This window comes from Haemaphysalis longicornis, unplaced genomic scaffold (assembly GCF_048455015.1).
Source record: "Haemaphysalis longicornis isolate Haplotype H1 unplaced genomic scaffold, Haemaphysalis longicornis Haplotype H1 scaffold_1, whole genome shotgun sequence".
Lineage (NCBI taxonomy): Eukaryota > Metazoa > Arthropoda > Arachnida > Ixodida > Ixodidae > Haemaphysalis > Haemaphysalis longicornis.
The window spans coordinates 222,759,534-222,779,863 of NW_027526203.1; the positions used below are offsets into that span (position 1 = coordinate 222,759,534).

At 46.9% G+C, this 20,330-nt stretch overlaps 1 protein-coding gene across 1 annotated transcript in view; it reads left to right on the plus strand.

Annotated features, from left to right (window-relative positions):
* The first annotated feature begins 265 nt into the window (after positions 1-265).
* The window catches only part of LOC144142213 (uncharacterized), a 41,993-nt gene continuing 21,928 nt past the window's right edge, over positions 266-20,330 (plus strand). The window contains exons 1-4 of the mRNA XM_077673575.1: positions 266-1,071; positions 4,127-4,272; positions 10,265-10,426; positions 17,811-17,846. Of these exons, the coding sequence (XP_077529701.1) occupies positions 642-1,071; positions 4,127-4,272; positions 10,265-10,426; positions 17,811-17,846 (774 nt within the window). The 5' untranslated portion in view covers positions 266-641. The remainder of the gene's footprint in view (positions 1,072-4,126; positions 4,273-10,264; positions 10,427-17,810; positions 17,847-20,330) is intronic.

The window sequence follows — 20,330 nt, forward strand, 5'->3', positions numbered from 1 at the left end:
GGAGTTGTTGCGAGGGGGCTAAATCTCGTGCCCCACGTGGGGTTCCAGACGCTGCCTTTCTTTTTATAAAAATAACCAATTATCACTGATAACATTTCAAAATACCTCATTTTGTGTAGGATTGTTTAACTTATTTTATTCAGCAGGATTTATTTGTTTTTCAGTTCATTTAGCGGAGCTACGTGCCAAAGCCAAGACACCGCATGCCAACGCTAGTGACGCTAGACGCTAGTGCATAAATCCTCCCTGTTCTGTGGTGTCTGTGGTTGTTCTGTGGCTGTGTGCACCGTGTACCGTGTGCGTGCGTGCGTGCCTTGTGTGCTTCGTCTTGGTTGTGGCTTTCTCGCGTCTAGAATTACGCTTATCCGATTTTATGTTAAATTTTGCAGCTTTTGTCTATGTGGCTGCCAGTACAGACCGAAATCGCTGAGACGATGACAATTGACCGCCGCCGCAAGCACGTGGCTCGATGTTCGATTGCTCGTGCGTCACGCGCGTTCGGAACCTTTGCCTACGGGGTTTAGCTTGGCGGGCCGATTGATTAGCCCTGGAATAAGTGCCGAGGACTCAGCGTGTAGGTCCTGGTATTGCTTAATCGGGGAGGTTATAGGTTATGCTTGGCAGTGCCTTTGGAAGTCAAGATGTGGAGCGCTTACGATGAGGACAGTGGCTCGGACGACGACCGGGAAGTAGATAGCGATGCGCCGGACAGCGAGCTCGAGGCCTTGCTATACTCGCAAATTCACTACGACTTAGGAGGTAGTAAAATTCAAGACCCGCCACCTATTACCATCGACGATGAGGCGACCGTGGAAGCAAAGATAACGAGGGTCGTTACACCGCGTACTGGTGCTGCTCGTTGCACGGTGGACGCCGAGCAGCTGAAAGGCGTCGCGAAGAAGAAGCAGAAAAAACTGCTGAAACGAGCGGCTGCTAAGCTGAACCTGAACTCGTCGGCCCCGGCTGAAGTAGTGGTGCTGAGCAGCGACGATGACGTGATCTACTTCAGCGATGACAACCAGCACATTTCTCTCAACGTGCTGGAGGCGCCCAAGAGCACGGCCACCGACTGTAAGCTGGTCGCTCTTACAGTGTTGGTTTTCGAGGCTGCCTGGCACAATTCTCCACATGCTCCCTTCGGAAGGCTGTTTGCAGGCTGAGCCGGTTTGGGCATTTCTGTAATCTTGGCCCGTGGATTGACGCTGTCCGTTTGTAGGGTGTCGTTGAGCTTGCTTCCGGATTTCGGAAGCAGCTATTTCAGATTGGTTCGCGGGCTGATTAACTTGCGTGGCATCGAAAAGGGTTCGTAAAAGTGGATACTAGGATTCGACATCCTGGCATTCATTTTGACGGATCATGTTGCTTCGTGTCCTTTTTATCTGTTCTTAGTTGTTTCAAATGACCCATATTTTCTTGCTGCGAAGAGTACTGCAGATATTTTTCACACTTCACGACCTAGTTGCGCAATGATTAGGCCCTCGATTATGTCAGTTGTAGAAAATCGACAAGCAGCATTGGTGCAGTCAGCCAGAGCTTGCTGTGCTAGCCTGCTGGCCAAAGACTGCTGTTGCTGTGTCTGATATCTCAGGCTTTTAGTGCCCCAATAACCAGTCGCTGTAATTTTGTAAATGTAGCTGGCTGCAATCGCCGGGAAGCTGTTGCCATACAGTTACAATTTAATTTTGAAGTGGTTGCGACACCATTAACACAGTAAGGTACGTGTTGTTGGAGGTGATATTTAGTGCTACAGGCAGAAATGTTTACGATGCAACGATGCTGAAACCTCTTGAAAAAGGGCCAGAGAAGCAATCGTGCCACTGCCATTTCGCTTTGTTACTTTTGCATGGCTCGTACAAGGAGCATGGCATTGTTGTACAAAACGTGCCGCCGTTAAGAGTTGGAATGTGGGATAACTTGTGTTACAAGTGGTAAACTTTATTTCAGCAAGTTGCATCCCTTGGGCAGCGAGCAAAGCAAGCAAAAAAGGTCATATCTTCCAATGTATACTTGTGCAGTGTCTGCCAACGTCGCATCTTAACACAGTGTTGCACTATTACGAGTGCTGTCATAAGTAATTGGAACAAGTATTTGTGAATATCACAAAATATTTGTCTTACTGGCTTTATGACAGCCATTACCGGCTTACGGAAAGCTTTTTCTATTAGGGAGGACTCCTTTAAATGCACACCAATGCAGCCAGGCAGTTTCCGGAAGAAATAATTCCCATAAAATTATGAGACTGTGTTCCAATTACTTTTGACGGCACCTGTACCTTACAGGGGCATGAAGACAAAATATAAGTTTGTTTTATTCGAAAGATTTGGTATTTTATAGTTCCCCCAGCACGTGAACACTTGCACGCAACCCTACTCCAGAAGTAGTGTCGTGATATCGTCTCATCATTCTGCCCCCTCATGCTACTTATGACTATGTGCCGTGCCAAAACAACTTGCATATGCTCCTTCTAGGCACACATGCTCCACAATGGCACAGGCACGCTGTCACTTCGTGTAGTAGGGGCTGATTTACGAAACCACGCATCAAAGCCATATTTAAAAAATACTGTGAATGTGGGTTCCCCTGCAATTAATAGGGAAGGCTTCAAGTTATTGCCCTAAATGAGCCATAATTTAGACCCCACATATGCTCCAGCAGGGTGTTTCTAGAGGCCATAGATGTAGTGAAAATGAAGTGGCGTACTTTGAGGTCATCTTTTTGGGGGGAAGAAAGAGGGGGGCAAATTCTGCTTTCCCAAAACTATTATTTCACTTGCGGTAACAGGATTGGTTATCCATAGTCTTTTGAGGTAAACTTTTATAGGGAATGGAGCTGGAAAACCTAACTTTTAAAATCTTGCTTTCCTTCGTTGGGAAAATTTCAAGATGGTGTCAGCATAAAATTAATAGTGGTGCTATTTATTTTGTATGCAATGGCACAGTAAAATGTAAGGATTGCCTTCTTAGCTGCACTGCCTTGACCCTCCTGGGACTATGTACAGCACAAAAATATGAAACATCTCTATGATTTTGTAATTTCCTTTTTTTGTGTCTAACTGTGCCCTTATTGATTGCTGTAATGATGTCATGCTATCTCGGATATCCTTCAGAATTTTGATTTTCACCCATTGAATGGGTAATATCGACCTTTTAATTGTTCCTGCACACAGATTTAACATGCTAGCAATTTGCTAAATTCAGGCCGACGGACGTACCAGTGTTCTTATAGTAACCAATGACAGCAAATCAGCGAGGAGAATGGCGTGAGGGAACCAGCACTTTTGAATGTGCTTCTCTGGTAAAAGAATGCATGCAAATCGGCCAGAAGAACTTAACGTGGCCTACTTATTCTAGACTTAAATATTTTTCAAACTCCCTTCATTGTCTCTTTAAAACGAAGACTCGTGTACTGAGTATTTCATTTGAGGAAAAGTCTTCATACACCTGAAGGGTCTGTTTGTATACTTTTTTTTCTTGTCACAGCAGTAAAACATGCTGGACTACTTTCTCCTCACAGTTATGTAATTGCAGTGTGCTATTGATGCTTACTTTGCAAATGTTTATTTAACAAAGGGAAGCTCTTATTTAAAATCTAAATCAAATATGTGTGCACTCAGTGCACTGGAGCAGCAGCTGACCTATGACAGCCTAGAGGAGGGCACTGGACGTTTTGAGTTTTTTAATTATTGACTGAGGTAGGTGTGTCCGTAGGAATGCTTTCATTATTGTGGTCCTTTGGAAAGAATTGAGGCAGCCACCATGTGGACCATAATGGGCCGTCTGTAATATTGCTGAGTTCACACTTCACACTGCGATACAAAGGCAGGTGGGGGGGGGGCTGTTGAGCAGATAGGGGTCCTTTTGTACAAAGGTCTCGGTATCATTTAAAGGGTTCTCAAGGTGTTCCTTGTGCTTGAAGGGACAGGGATACACGTCAGTGGTGTGACCAGGTGGAAGGTTCTGGGAAGTCTTCTGCCTTGTGTGCTGAAGAGATTTCACTGGAGTAAGCATCGCACTTAGCATCTGCCTTTCTTCATTGCACAAACAAGAACCTCAGCAGACATGTGCCCTGTGTGGTGGTGTACCTTCAGAGGCAGGGTGTGATGCATAGATTTTATTCGTCTCTGCAGCGGACCTGTGGCACGTGGACGCGGATGACCGGTACCGTGCCGATCGACCGTCACAGTCTTTTCGCTACCATGTCGCCTTAGCTGGTGAGCTATGCCGCTGCTGCGGTACGAGGGGCCACTCAACCAGGTCCTGCCGTGGGCGCAAGGTGAGACCTGGCACTCATTTGGCCCGCATTGCCCAGTTTTACTACGATTGGTTTTGGCGTACAGTTCGGTGCTGGCAGTAACACTCCCTGTTCTGCCATAGCTGGCAAAGCAAGGTTGCAGCTAAACTGGAACAATGCAAATGATAAGCCCACTGTTTATTTTGGGTGAGGGCGTGGCATGCTGAAGCTTGCCAATTCTCTCCCTTTTTTGGTTGGCCTGCCTCTTGTTTTATTGACCCTGAGGAATGTGGTGAAGTTTTTCAATGTTATGGAGTCAGTTTTCAGAGTTCAAAAAAAAAAAAAGAGAGAGAGAGAGAGACAGAGCGAGCCGGCGAAAAACGCCGGCAGTGCGGAAGCGGCAAACACAAACTCGTGACGTTTTTGGATGTTGTTTATTTACACAATATCCACGGGATGTCGATTGCGCGTGGTCCTCTGCTGGCTGCTCGGTTGCGTTTCGCACACTTTAAAATTGATTTTAAATATGTTCTAGGCTGTATTCGCCGCTGATATTTTGCAGATGATGTATATGTGTTCACACCAATCTATCTCCGAAAAAAAAGAGAGAGAGAGAGAGAGAGAGAAACGAAAGTGTTCGTTTTCTTTATTTCCACAACTTTTGGGGCAATTTGGGCAACTGTGCAGTTTGCTTGCTTAGGAAAAAGGTTGTGCTAATTTGGCCTGCAGAACTTTTTTTTTAACTTAGGAACAAAGAGCATGGCTGAAAGAATTTCTGTTGCAGCACAGAGGTACTGGGCAAATCACCATCTCTTGTGTGTCAAGAACACACGAATGCAAATTTTCTGAATCCAAAAAAATTGGTGAGAGACTGCATACCGTATATTGCTAAATGAGCCGACCCACCCGTGATATATACGGGGCGTTTCAGCTAACTTTAGCCAGAGTTTAAAAATATGCCGATGCACTGTAAGATGACATGACCAGATGCAGGTTGGTCACTTTTAAATGCAGAGCATTTCTTTAACTCACGATGTCACCCGGCGTTGGCGTGCCTCGGCGTCCGCAACAGCCGTTCCAGGTGCGCCCTCTCCCCCACTCCTCCTCGCCTGCTCTCCGCTGCTCCTCGCGTGTTCTCTGCGTGCTCGGATCGCGTTCAGCAACAGGTGGGGCGCGCATGCGTCGTAGTTTGGCGCGGGAGCAACAACAGTTGTGGCGTGATCGTGACGTGGTCGTGCCGTGATGGGGCGGTTCTCGGCGTTCGCTCTCGCTGTCAATTTCTTTCGAACCAGATAAAATCGGGTATGTGCGCCCCCCGAAAATGCTCTGCGTTTGACCGTGCCCCTCGCGAGGGGGATGTTTTTTGTATGTAGTGTGTCACCCTTTTTTTAGTATTTTGCTTAGTGAGATAATTAGTCAAAATTAATTCGCCAACTTCTGAAACAACGAAGCTAGCAAAAAAATTCCAATTAGGAAGTGTCAGAGCGGTTTGGGAAACGTCCGAATAAATAGTTTCCGTCTTTCTGTCTATTAAGTATTAGTGTATTTTAGCTTACTGATGATGCTGCGAAATACAAAAAACACCACGTGACATGCCCGCTTGCGCTTCGGGATTGCAGTGCTCCCAAACGTTGCGAGCACAAACAATCACGGGTGCGCTGCAATAAAAGGCAACAGGGCAGTGACGCAAGCATTTGGCTGTGTGTGCTTATTGCTAGTAACTGTCACGAGGGAAGCACATCGTTGCCGTAAATGGCACAGCCAAATGCTTGCGTCACTGCCCTGTTGCCTTTTAAGTTGCAGCGCGCCTGTGATTGTTTGTGCTCGCAACGTTTGGGAGCACTGCAATCCCGAAGCGCAAGCGGGCATGTCACGTGGTGTTTTTTGTATTTCGCAGCATCATCAGTAGAGACCGGAACTTTAGGCAAAATGCCTATTTTTTCCTCCAGTCCGTATCAAGCCTATTTACATATAAGCACGAACTAAGGAAAGGGGAGCTTTTTAAGCAATAGTTTATTGTGCCTATCATGCCTATTTTGACTATATGAGCTTTTTCGTGCCTATTTTGACAATATGGCGCCTAAAAATGTCTTTTTTGTGCTATACATGCCTTCTTTGTGATTGTTGAGTCGATGTTCAGCAGGCACTGTTCTCGCTTCCGAATCCCGCAACGGGGAGTTTGTTTCACGCCGTTTGCGAAAAAAATCCGCGTGTCGTGCAACACACGCCAAGAAGCCCAAACCATGCCCAAGCCGCCACCACCATGAACTCTCAATCTCGGCCGTGCCGCCACAAACCCGGGAGCAGCGACACCGCAGCCTAGCGCATCGACGTCACCCCGGTCCGCGCAAACTCTTTCGTTCTATGTCCTTCTGGCGGGCTGTGTCAACGGACCAACAGGGAAAACTTCTGCCGACTTGCCCTATCTATTGCTAACGGAATAAAAAAACAGCAAACAAAAAATGAACGCGGAACAGCCCCGTACATGCCACTCAAGCTCAAAGACGCCTTCTGGGGGAAACCACGGGCAGATCTCAAACACGAAAGTCTTAAGGTGACGCCACGAACACGTGCACTGTTAGCCGCCGATCACGGGAAAACCTACGGCTGGCACGATGCAGTACTCGTAGTACGAAGAATGAACAAGAAACGAAGCTTAGGAATGGGGATCTCAGCACTTTACAAGTAGTGTAGTCGTGAAACCCGTCATCTTCCGTGGCCGAGTAACCTTTAAGGGCATTTCAGGATCTCGCATTAAGGGAATTAGTTCGAAACAATCGTGCGGGCTGTTTAATGTTGATAATCGTTATGTAGAGCATAGGTTGGGAATGGTGTTATTCCTGCAGCTTCGCAAGTCATCCGCTTCTGCAGAACAGAATAGCTCAGTCAGTTCTACAAAATTATTGCACTTCCGTGTACTATTCATGCGATTCATCTGTGTTGTGAAGAGCTGAGGGGCTTGTTCTGCTCCGTCAACGAATCAATATCTGCAGTCAAGATCTTTCTTCGAAGCGAAGTTGTGTCGTCAGGTATCAGTTACCGATTGTGTCTCTTCAACCAGAGCCCATCGTTACCCTTTAAACAACTCGGCTAAGGATGGAAAAATATACCATAAACACTCCGGTTTTATCAACAGCTATGCAGTGGACAAATGCGTCGCAGCCCAACGTATTTGCCCCACGCTACACTTCAACGTGACAGAGCGCATTCGTGTGCTTACTTCGCATGCTTAGCAGGGAGCATTTCAGCAGCTGGGAGATTTGGCGCCACTCTGTCTGAGAATGGTGAGTTTATCTTGGAGGTCCAGGACAAATCCGCCACCATCCCCGAAGGAACGGTCGATTAAAATCTGCCTGACATAAAATTTCTGGATTCCACGTTCTAAAATACCTGCCGAATGTTCTGAGCAGCAAACATTGTGATATTCCAGATGTAAATGAATCATGGAAAGTCCAGAAGTGCAAGAACGTTCCCCCACCTTTAGTGGACGTTGAGCGTTGTTTTTTCCCACACAATTACCGACTGAAAGTGGGTACAACTTCAAGCCGCAAATCATTGAGATTCGTGTGGTTTTTCATGGCTTTCAATCTTTTTATTTGGTATTGAATCACCGTGAATTTCACGCAAGTTTTAAAATAATAGCTCTTCTGCTGCTTATTTTACGGATGAAGGTAAAATTACTTTCCCACGGCACATTATGTGTCCGCGGTTTCACTGCAAGCAACAAATTGGTGCTAAATTATGCTTCTAAAGCAGAAAGGAATAGAGCTTATATATGCCTAAACGGGAGTATGTAATGCCTATATATGCCTAAATGGCACTCTTCAATGCCTATTATAGGCGCCTAAAACCTAGATTTTTCGTGCCTAAAGTTCCGGTCTCTAATCATCAGTAAGCTAAAATACACTAATACTTAATAGACAGAAAGACGGAAACTATTTATTCGGATGTTTCCCAAACCACTCTGACACTTCCTAATTGGAATTTTTTTGCTAGCTTCGTTGTTTCAGAAGTTGGCGAATTAATTTTGACTAATTATCTCACTAAGCAAAATACTAAAAAAAGGGTGACACACTACATACAAAAGTGACCAACATGCATCTGGTCATGTCATCTTGCAGTGCATCGGCATATTTTTAACTCTGGCTAAAGTTAGCTGAAAGACCCCGTATGGTTTCATTCATTGATTCTGTGTTTATTTAATTATTTATTCGCAGCATATTGTCGGCCTTTGGAACAACGTCCTTGAGAGGAGAGAGCATTGCAGCACACAATTAACAACTGGATGAACATGCAAACAAAAGCAGTTCTCTGAGGGACTGATGGCTCAGAATAAAGCACCATTCATATGAAAATTTTAGACAAGTGAGAAAAGAATGACACAAAGAAAAGAAAAGCAGCAGAGCAAATGAAAAATGCTACAGTAGTCTAACGACAATACAGTAGGCAGAGTGCAAGGTCAGCCAATTTTGCAGGGTGCTCTTTGAACAGTGTGTGAATGAGCAAGTATGGAGTTTAACAATAGGCATCCATACTCAAGATTTACACCATGGCTGCCTCAGTATAGTAGAACTTCGCTTCAGGGTACATCCAACATGTTCTCTCACTAATACCTACTTAGTAACAGAATGGGATGTATCTTCAGTTCAAGGCAATTATTCGTCTGTATGCTGCATGTTTCTGTATGTCACAGTGAATCGTCGTCACGACTCGCACCTCGCAGACCCATGCTTGACCCATCCATGGCTTGCGAGAGAAGCACATCCACAATCCATCACCTTGTACTGGTAATTTGCAGTGAGAGGAGAGGGACTTGTCCAGAGGCAGTGGCAGAGTACTGAAATGACACATCGGTGTTCCTCTGAGATTACGATTCCCTAGAGGTACACTATTATGATCTTGTCCCTCTTGGTGATGGTCCCAAGAGGGGTTAGGATCCCCTAGAGGCACACTCACGTGTCATTCTGCTACTCACATTGGCAAGGAGTGGATTGAGAAGGTCAGTCCTGGGTTTGGCACTATAATACAGAACGAAGGGGCTTACGCTGACACCACATCTAGAACTCCTCAACAGGTACCTTACAGAGCTGCTTCCAGCCACTCAACATTGTAGCTTCAAACTCTGAGTTCGACCCCATTCCTCATGAAGGGAGTGGTTGTGGTTTTTTATATTCGCAGCCCTGTAGTATTTCGCTGCCTTCATGTGGTTTCTACTTTATGCCTGCATGATGCAAGTTGCCCAGCATGGGCATTTGGGTGGGATTCAGGGAAAGTATCCAAATGTTTGTGCTGGCATTCTTTTTGTCTTTTGGCGTTCTACTAAAACAAGATCTCATGACCTGCCCTTGGAATCATGTAGCCTGCACAGCTGTAGGTGGGGGAGAGTTGGGCAGGGGCATTGCCGAGGCGGGAAACCCAGTGACAGTGTTTCGCGCTCTGTCACATGCTAGGAAGTTCTGCACCAAGGGAATGTAGGCCACAGAAGCATGCTTCTTTGTTATGGACTGGCCTGCAGTTCTGACAGAGGCCAAAGCTTTTAAGTGGACCTTGTGACTTGGGTAATGGGCACTGGGGCATACCTGTTTGCACAAGCTGTTGACACTTAATGGCTCCAAGGGCGATGTTGTGTGAGAAGCCAAAGTGTCGGCTAGGGATGAATGAGCTTTGGCCTCTCTGGTTGCTGAGACTACGATACAGTGTTCATGGCATTCTGTTTGTTTTGGTGCGTCCTATGGTAGGAGCAGCATAGAAAGAGAAAGGGCACAAGGAGAACGTGCACTGGCTTCTTGCTCCATGTCACGTTGGTAAATCTAGACTGGAGCTTGGAAGAGGGATCCCTCGCCCTGGTACATGAGCATAAACTGAAGCAGCAAAGATGTGTGGGTGGGCTGATGCACGTCAATTATAAATGCGTGGGCTCGTTCATTATAAAGCGTTGAGATGCATGAAAGACTGTGGTGTCATGCTTGTGTGGTGCTCCTTACAGCAGCACCTGTCATTGGAAGCTCACGGAGGCGCACCTGTCTCTTTCCAGACAAAGGTGTGCGCTTTTTGCTCGGATGGAGGCCACAATGAGAGGCGCTGCCCTAGGCGGATGTGCTCCCGTTGCTACAAGAAGGGCCACATGGTGGCCGAGTGCAAGCAGACCATTATTCCTTTCTGCGACCTGTGCCGCTGCAAGGGCCACCCCAGCGAGGTAGGCGCCCATACTTCAAACTTGGCCCTGCAGCAGGAGCTTTGGTTCCTGCCCTTGGGCACTTTATTGAAGGTGGAGGGGTAGGCACATTTCTGCATAGCACACCCCTCACCCTCAGTCATCTTGCGCTGATAAACTACTGAAGAGAAAACCTACCCACAGAGTTTGGGGTAGGCTTTGAACCTTGAAGTTGCTGGCCTGGTCGGGGCCCCTGCGGTCAAGGGCAGAGTTCTGGGGTACTAAAAGGAGCAAGTGCTGTTAACTGAATTCTCTAGTGTACTGTACATGTCAATTTAGTCTATTAACTTGGGGATTTACTCACTGAATCTGCACTTGAGCCATGGGGCATGTCAGGCTATGGAATATTAATTGGACCACCTGGGAATTCTTAAAGCCGTCTTGGTGTTGTCATCACACTGGTATGTCCTCGTATTTTCGTTCAGTTTGGTCGCTGACTTGTCCTCTCATTTTTTACTCGTACATTTTCCAATGTGCCAAAGGAAAATACCCAGGTAAAAAAGAGATTTCATGTGCTTTGGCACCAAAGCAAAAAGTTCCATGTCAAGAATACCAGCACCACTGCTAGATGAAGAATAAGAATGCAAGTGTGAGGCTAAAGCTTTCCAGAAGTAACACTTACCTAGGCATGAACAGCTAAAAGATGTTTGAAGAGAAGGGTTGAAAATGCAAGGTTATGAATACCCCCCTTGGTCACAACCCCGCCTGCATGTGTGTGTGTGTGGCAGTGAGTGAGAGAGAAAGAAACAACTTTATTTTTGTTTCCCAGAAAGTTCGTAGGGGAAGGGGTGTGCCCAGGAGTCCTTGACCTCTGGCGGCTGCTTCAGCTTCTTGGATCAGTAGTTGCTGTAGTAGTTCTTCGGAGCTTAGCAGCGCCGTCTCCCATTGCTCCTCATTAAACTTGTTTATTCTTTGTGTGTCTTTTTGCTTTTCTGTGCATGCCCATATTGTGTGTTTGAGATCTGCCCTAATCTATCCCTTGCAGCTAGGACTGGGCGTCGGCTAAAATTTTAATCTGATTAATCAGTGGGCTTTGATGGGTTAATTGATTGATTAATCAGTTGCATTGGTATAAGAACAAAAAATATCAAATATATTCTAATAATCATAATAAATATGCTAATAATAAACCATATCAACAGGCTCCTTGGCCTGCTCACAGCCCTTTGTAGTGGTTCCAGGGAAGGGAAGAGTAAAAGAAGTGCACTGGGGATATTATTGAGCTCGGCAGAGAGCTTACTAGCCGACCCAGTGTGGCAGGTAACCCAGTGTGGGAGAGGCCGAGTAGAGGGGGTGTGAAAGGACAGAGCAAAGTGCTAAAGAGATAAATGGAGAAGAAAGAATAAAAAGATCAGGCTAAGTCAGGCTAGCACATCACAGACATCCCAGACGAACTGAGCAGATCATCATCATGGCGCTGATGCGGGTGGTACGTTTATCACCACGTTTGTCATTCGCACTGTGCCTAGATTTCTAAATCTGGAACATTGGCATATGCCGTAATTGCTGGAGGGGTGGATTAATTGCGCATTACTTAATTAAGTCATAGTTCGTTTCTATAACGTTAAAATGGTGTAAGTGCCTGCTTGCCGTTTGTTGTGCCATGTATATTTGTATTTAGAGTAGCCATTTTTCCATCTGTCTTCGCTGTCTGCTTGTGGTTTTAATCACTATCAACCCTGAGCACACTTCATCATTAGTTATTGCAGTGATGTGATAGCTGCGCCAATGGCGCCTAACTGCGCCGAGAGGTACATCCTACCCGCCGCGGTGGCTCAGTGGCTAAGGCGTTGCGCTACTGAGCACGAGGTCGCGGGTTCGATTCCCGGCCGCGGCGGCAGCTTTTCTGATGGAGGCGAAAAGCAAAAACGCCCGTGTGTACGAGATTTCGGCGCACGATAAAGATCCTCAGGTGGTCGAAATTAATCCGGAGCCCTCCACTACGGCGCGCCTCATCGCCTGCGTTGCGTCGGCGCGTTAAGCCCCCACAATCAATCAAATCAATCGAGAGGTAAATCCTGCTACATGCTGTTACAAAGACTCTGATTTCAAGCGATCTGCGCCAATCTTGCGCCGAAGCTTCGTTTCGCCAGGCTTCCTCGATGTGGCGTGCTCTCTACACCACGAGCGTTGACGAGGAGGGAATCTTTGAGTGTTTTCTGCTCACGAAAACGCGCCGCGCGCGCCACAGGCGCGCTGACGCTGCCGCGGAACACCCGCACGCTGCGCGCGGCGCAGCCGGCGGCGGTGGCATGGCGGTGGCTTCCGCCAAAGTAGTATGGGGATGTCGAGCGACTGTGTCTAACAGCTCTCTAAAATGCTGCTCAAGGCACACACGAAGTTACGTGTGCGGTAAAGGAGCTTATAATGGGGGCGAAAACGGTACTATAAACCATCAACCGTGCCGTAGTGAAAGTGACCATGCAATATCTGCCGGGGCAGTAAGCCTAAACATCTCTGTCCCAGCCAGCTGGCTGTCTGGAGCGCTTCGAAACTTCCGCCATGAGGCGCGCGCCTCCCCATTGGGGCAAGTCGGCAAGCTCCTCCCACTGTCGCGCGCGTCGCGCGTCAGTTTCTGACCAAGGTAAAAGGTGCCGCGGACGCGCTATCGTCGATGCGGGCGTGAAAATATTGTGCTTGCAACGTTGATGCACACGAATCGCGTGTAAAAACGCGCCATGCGGTTCATGCTTTACTATCTGCACTTCAATAAAGCTTGGAGAGTTAGCACAGGACTGGGATAATTGGAGATTAATGGGAGAGGCATTTGCCCTGCAGTGAGCGTAGATAGCTGGTGGTGGTGGTGATGATGATGATGATGATTTTAGCTTAGCAGGAGTTCACGCATGAGTTAACGTGAATAACTCCGAGGGGTCAAGATGGAGAGGGAATTGCAAGGGTAGCAGCAGGAAAGGGGAAAGGGACAAAAGTTCAAGATGGCTTAAAGGAGCCATGAAGAGAAAACACAAGTTTGGTTCATTCGAAAGATTGCCTCGTTAGAACCATAACGACACCACTTATAACGCAAACTTCGCTCAAATAAGCTACATAATTAGGAAAAACGGGAATGGTCATGCGACCCACCAGCTCATTTCCCGCAACAGAACCTATGCCGTCACATGGGCTAAGCTCTGCAATTGGCGGAGGCCGGCAAAAGCAAACGCATGTTAGGCAGGGCTTACAGTTTGCATAGCGAGCTAAATGCCCGTGAAACATACTGCACATTCTTTTTATGACAAAGAACGGTGGAGTAAACGGTTGAAGTTCCGAACGAACACGCAAGCGTGTGCGCCAATGCGTACGAAACAACCGCCTGGCCGAGCTCGACATCTCGCCGTCGCGCAGACAAATTTTCGGGTTCGAGGCGCTCTGACCTTGGAGAAAAAATGCCGTAAACACCGCGCATTGACGCTCGTATCTTTCTGGTCGAAGCAGAGAGCTCGCGCGAACGGCTTTCCATACACGACACCGGCCAACTGGCATAAGCGATACTGCTACTGAAGTTGAACTATTAGTAACCGTAATAAAAATACGGCACATACGTACCAGTCTGTATTCGTCCGTGGCGACGGCGCTGACGAGGCAGCGGTGCCGACGGCAGGGCGTTCGTCTGTTGTGGCTATCGCGGAATGGTCGCTTTCCCGTCCACCGCGTATCCCACAACTCTTGCCGCTCGTGCACTTAGAAGCGTTGAGCGTTCAAGTGGTGTGAGTTTGTTAAATGCAAGCCCGAGCTCCTCGGCGAGAGTTTTGTTCTCCGGATCAGGTGATTCCATGACTAGGGCTGCGGGTGCACTAGGTTTTACTAGCATTTTTAAAATGGCCGCCGTCTCGGTCGACTCCCCGCGTGTGGGTGCTATATGGAGTCGACATACTAAGTATCTGTTTCATGGACCGGCCCGTGTGACACCATTGTTCACGTCACCAAATGTGCAATTTTAGCGGGAGATTTAAAATTTTGGCTTAAATTGCCTTATTTCTCAGTGAATAAAGCATCATTTGCTTCCGGGAAAGCGCTTGGGGTACTATGAAACACCTAATCTTTCGAATAAAACAAACTTTTGTTTTCTCGTCATGGCTCCTTTAAAGGGGCACTGACACAAAAATATTGCATCTTGTTATAAGTAGCTAGTGACCTACTTATAACCTGCAGAAACCTCATTTGCTTCAGCGTGCGACGGTTGTTTAATTAGAGTAATTTTCAGTGCGGCCAGTCGCAGTTTCGGTTTCAGCGGGTGCCGCAAAACGATGGGTTTTGTGTGAACAAAGCTGACCACGTGACCGTCGGAGGGATATCACAGAGCAGAGCTGCCGTAGTCGAATCTGCATCGCCGGCAGTTTCTGCGAATACCCTCACGTACTGATCTCGCGATCCGCTTAATTAAAATGCTACCGCGGCTAAAGAACGACATGCGCCGCTCGAGACAGTGGGTGGCAAGACACGCGCTGGGAGCAGCCGGCCGGTCTGCCTACAGGTCCGCCTACAGATGTGTTCGGCTTAGCACTGCGGCGGATATTCGATTGCCGCTCTCGTAAGCGGCGCAGATGACAATTTTTAATGCAACCGGCCATCGCATCATTAACTCCTTTCTCATATAAGCTGCCATGGTTGGGAGTTGGGTGCAATTTTGTGCAGTGATAACAAGCTATCACTCGAGCTACCTGCACTGGCCTGCGCCACTTCGCGGCCGTGGCCGCCGCCTGCACAGCGACCGTGCGGCTCGCTCAGTGGGCTTTTAGTGTCTCCGGCGCGTTTTCGCATCCAATGTAAATAAAAAGTAATAGAAACAGAGTGTCTGGAATCGCTGTAGAACTTTAATCACGGCCAGCTGCAGCCGACGAGCTGACGAAATCACGGCGCCTTCGACGCAACGATCGGGTCATTCGTTCTTGAGAGCAGAAGCTCCGCCCTCCGGCCCTCCGATTGGAGCGGCGAGCCGGCGAAAAACGCCGGCAGTGCGGAAGCGGCAAACACAAACTCGTGACGTTTTTGGCTGTTGTTTATTTACACAATATCCACGGGATGTCGATTGCGCGTGGTCCTCTGCTGGCTGCTCGGTTGCGTTTCGCACACTTTAAAATTGATTTTAAATATGTTCTAGGCTGTATTCGCCGCTGATATTTTGCAGATGATGTATATGTGTTCACACCAATCTATCTCCGAAGTTATCTCGCCTTCAAAATTTTGTGTCAGTACCCCTTTAATTTGGAACCGGCTGCAAGCCGGTTCATTGAACAGTTTTGAGCTTCCAAGAAAGGGATCTTGCCTGACTCAAAATGTCGTTCAGGAGGAACGCTACAGGAGCGCTTCAGGAAAGCATTTTATGATGGAACTTTTTTTGCAACGCTACTCTTTGCGAAGAATGTGGTCGACGTTTTCACTTATTTTTTTTTTTTTTTTTTGTCTTCATTTCAAATAAGTTAGCCGTTGGTCCACCTACTCAATGGTCATCATAGGTGACCCTCTTTCACAAGCTGAGTGGGCGCTTCATGAAGACAGAGTCTTGCAGCTCAAAAAAAGCCAGAGTTGCCGTTGTTGCAAAACCAGTCCCCTGCAAATTGGAAAGCGAGTGTAGAAGTCGGAGAGGGCATGTAGCATGCGATTCCGTCTTGGGAACCTGGAGAGAAACAGGCATTTGGGCTGGGCGCTAGAAGCTTTTACATAAAATGCACTCAGTACATTCTGTCGCATGTCACTGTTCTGTTCATTATGGTTTTACGAAACATTCTGTAGCCTTCCGATTGGAATGCTAGCTACCCCGATAGTCATTTTTAAAATAAAACTTCAAGTTCTTTCATGATCTGTTGGCTCATGCAGTGAATGCATGTACACACTCGCACGAACTCTTTCGGTGCTTGTCTTGAGGCATTTCATAGTTACTGCTAAAAAACATCTGTGCGGCAGAAACTCGTTTGCAACGAAGAGATTTTTCTTGTTTAAACATTTCTATGTGCCCAGAATGCTGCTTTTGGGGCTCCTCTTGGTTGTTTTGCTCCCCTTCTAGCAATATTTCTCAAATCTTAATGCTCGTTCTGGCTGCTCCAAAAGCCGATTTGGCTGCTCGAAAACCTACTTTTGGCTGCTCCAAAAGCTGCTCCAAAATGACTCGACGCAATCACATCACTGTTATTGTGAACTAAGGGCAGGTTATTTGAACATGAAGATGATCATCAACACACTTGCATGCAATTTAGACATGGCATTCCTGTTTCATTTCGCTCACGTGACTGCAACCGATTAAACGAATTAATCAAGTCTTGGTGGCGACAAAAAGTCTTGGCCGCAACATATTCTTGTATGAGTTGTTGGAAGTTTGTTTGAATAAAACAAATCAAGATTTATTACATGAACTACTGCCCACACAACGCAAATTTTTGGTCCGAAGCTTGTCGTGAACTGTGCCAGTCACCATATTTTAACACTGTATTGTGCTTCGTGGTCTCTAAATTTTGTGAGCGGCAGCAAGTTCTCTGCCACATGGAGTGCATGATACAAAAGGGAAAGCCAGTCGTCAGTGTTTATTTGCGCCTTTTAAGAGCCACGCTAAGCCATGCACTGTGATTCAAAAGCACCAGCATTCTAAACTCGGGCGCGTGCCTGCTGCAATCTACATGTACGCGAACGTGCTCCGTCTTCGTTGGTGCCTCCGTCATCATTCTTTTGGTGGCATAATATAAATCCACAACAGTGCACATTAATAAAAGGCAGCTTGCAGGTGAGGAACTCAGGTTATAGATGACTTGAGTACCAGTCGTGGTGTGGTACGTTGCCCAACAACAAAACGGAGCCTTTGGTTAGTTACCGAAGTAGCATTGCAGGTCTATTTCGCACTTTCAGAGTTCTCTCAGTGCGTAATTATCCACACTTCCCATACATATTCAGTTTATTCAGCACCTTGGACATGTAATTTCACGACGTCGAGTAACTCCTCTCCTGTCAGCGGGAATGCATTACAAAAGAAAAAGCAAGTGCTGATTAACAGTTTAGATTAGCAGCGTGCAAATATGTTGAGAATGCAGTGACCTGAACAAAAGCTTAAATTTTTTTTCCAGTATACTAAAGGTATGAAATAATTGCCTGCTGCATATTAAATATTGAGCTTTGTACACATCCTAGGAGACAGCACTTTCAAGACGCTCTAACTTGCTTATCTGTTTTGGGCCATGAAATGTGTGAAAAATAAATGAACATTTACAGCTGGAGTCATCACTTTATGGGCAGCCCAACATTTGTGGGGAGTTTTCCTTTTTTTTCATCTTCATTAAGTCATGCTTGTTGCAAGTATGCGTTCATTGCTGTGGTTACGTGTCTGCTTGTACATTGAAAGAAAACTTTGTTGGGACTGAGTATGTCTCTCTGGTTGCAGCGCTGTCCGGACTTGTGGCGGCGATACCATCTGACGGTGAGTCCGCTCAATTTAGAGTGCCAGGGCACAATCAATGCACTCAAAGTAATGTGCCTCATTTTTTGGTTGTTGTTCTGCCTTGTGGCAATTCCACAGTTCTCTAAATGTGGCCACATTCAGAGCATGGTGTAGTGCCTGCAGCTGTACTGTTGATATCCCTACCCTCACACTCATTGCACAATTCTTATTGGATAGTGGTCTTGTAGCTTGTGCTAAAAATTATAACACGGTAATGCAATAAACAGAACGACACAGAAGAAGCACGACGGGGCAAGTTGAGAGCTGTGCGTCTGCTCCCATGCCAGCCTAGCCCACCTACCCAGCTCGCCCTGTGTCGAGAACTGAGTCTGCAGCTTAGGTTGGCGTCGACGAAAACGTGAGGAGGCGACGTGAATGGGACACACATCCGGTTTGTTGGTTCATGCCACCACAAAGCCCCACTCCCACCCCACCACCCCTCTGTACAAATGGGCTTAGAGCCTCCCCTTCTAAGGAAAGTGTTCCTGCTCCTTCTCATCTGAATGGAAGGGTATGTTGATTGAACGCTGAGCAAGAGAGTAAAGGAAGAGGATGCCTGCTTTTCCTTTCACCCTTCCTTGCTCCAAATCCTCCATGAAATGGAAAAGGGGGGAGGTGAAGTTATGAAAAGGTGTACAGCTAGAACATTAAAGGAGCCATGAAGAGAAAACACAAGTTTGGTTCATTCAAAAGATTGTCTCGTTAGAATCATACTGACACCACTTTTAACGTAAACTTCGCTCAAATAAGCTACATAATTAGGAAAAACGGGAATGGTCATGCGACCCACCAGCTCATTTCCCGCAACAGAACCTATGTCGTCACATGGGCTAAGCTCTGCGATTGGCGGAGGCTGGCAGAAGCAGACGCAAATTAGGTAGAGCTTACAAACTAGACGAACGAGCGATTTGCGCTTAAATTTAGGGCACATTCTTTACAAAGCAATAAGAATGATGGGACAAACAGTGGAAGTTACGAAAGCACATGTAAACATAGAAGTACTGATGTGTTCTGCTGTTCGTACTGCGCACAGCATGCTTGGTTTCGCTGCACAGCACTACGGGGCTTGGGGTTGTCTCAGACGACACTGGCCGATTGACGCAAGCAACGGTGTCTTACGGGACCCCATTTGTCGAGCGAGCACTGTTTCAGGGAACGAATATTTTCTCCCAGAACAAAAACAAGCCAGGTTTAAATGCGGGCAAAAACAAACCAAACGCTTGCCACGGTATGGTGGCGCCATCTAGGTTACGGAACGTAAAGAAACGCGGGAACAAACCAACACCGCTGTACAGGGTGGAGACAACCTTTGAACGGTCCCGTGCTGCCGCAATTGGGCCAACGGGCTCAACGCGTTATTCTTTTCGTTTCCCACGAGACCTAGCAACGCGAAACAGACAATATGATTCAAACTTCTTCAGTAAACCGCGTTGCGGCGATAATTTTAGCGCGGTTTTGACACAATTACTTGCTTCGGCGGCGAGCGAGCAACCGAAAATGGCGGCGCCAGCGTATACGTGTCTCTACCCTGTACAGCGGATGCGTGAATGAAGGGATTCTAGGCTGCCGAGCGGTCGGTTTCAGTGATGTCACTTGGGACCACGAAAACGCACGATTGAGCGGGAAAATCAAAATTTTAACCTAAATTGTTTAATTTCTCAGTGAATAAAGCATCGTTTGTATCCGTACAAGCGCTGGGGGCACTATAAAACACGAAATCTTTCGAATAAAACCAACTTGCATTTTCTCTTCATGGCTCCTTTAAGGGGGCTGTGTAAATGGCACAGGATTGAGTAGATTCTATCTTCATAGGCCTAGTTCACATGACATCGCAGGGAAATGATACAGCACAGTGACAGTTTCCATTTCTTGCAGCGCTAAAACTATATAATGAGAAACAGCGCAGGACAAAGGACGGGGACGAAGAAACGAGATAGACGGGCACTAACCAGTTTCAATTCGCCACACATGTGCGAACTTACAATCGTCCTAGGAAACATGGTTCTTTTTGTGATAGGGCCACAGAGGGTGTGCTGATGCAGCCTGACTGTAACCCACCTGTTTTCTCATCTTGAGCTATTTCTCGAGTTGACCTTTCCTTATTCCTGCCGTTTATGACACTTCTATGGTTCACACCTGCACATGCTGTAATGATGGGCCCACCATCCATCATGCACATTCCTTACTTTGTCACAGCGTTTGTGAAGCCAGTCCTTAGTACAACACCCAGTCTACCCATTTTACCATTTGCCACAGGAAAGGAGAATGGCATAAACATTTTCCGGACATTTCACGTACTGGCTTTTGTGTTCTTAGAGGCAACCGTATGAATGTTGACTGCAGGGACCACTGGCTCTGCACTGTCGGGCCAGTTTTCCAGGGGCAGCAAAAGCCCCTCCAATGTTGGCTCATCCTACAATTTTTCTTCAATTGTGGGAGACATTGTAGAGGTACAGTATGGTA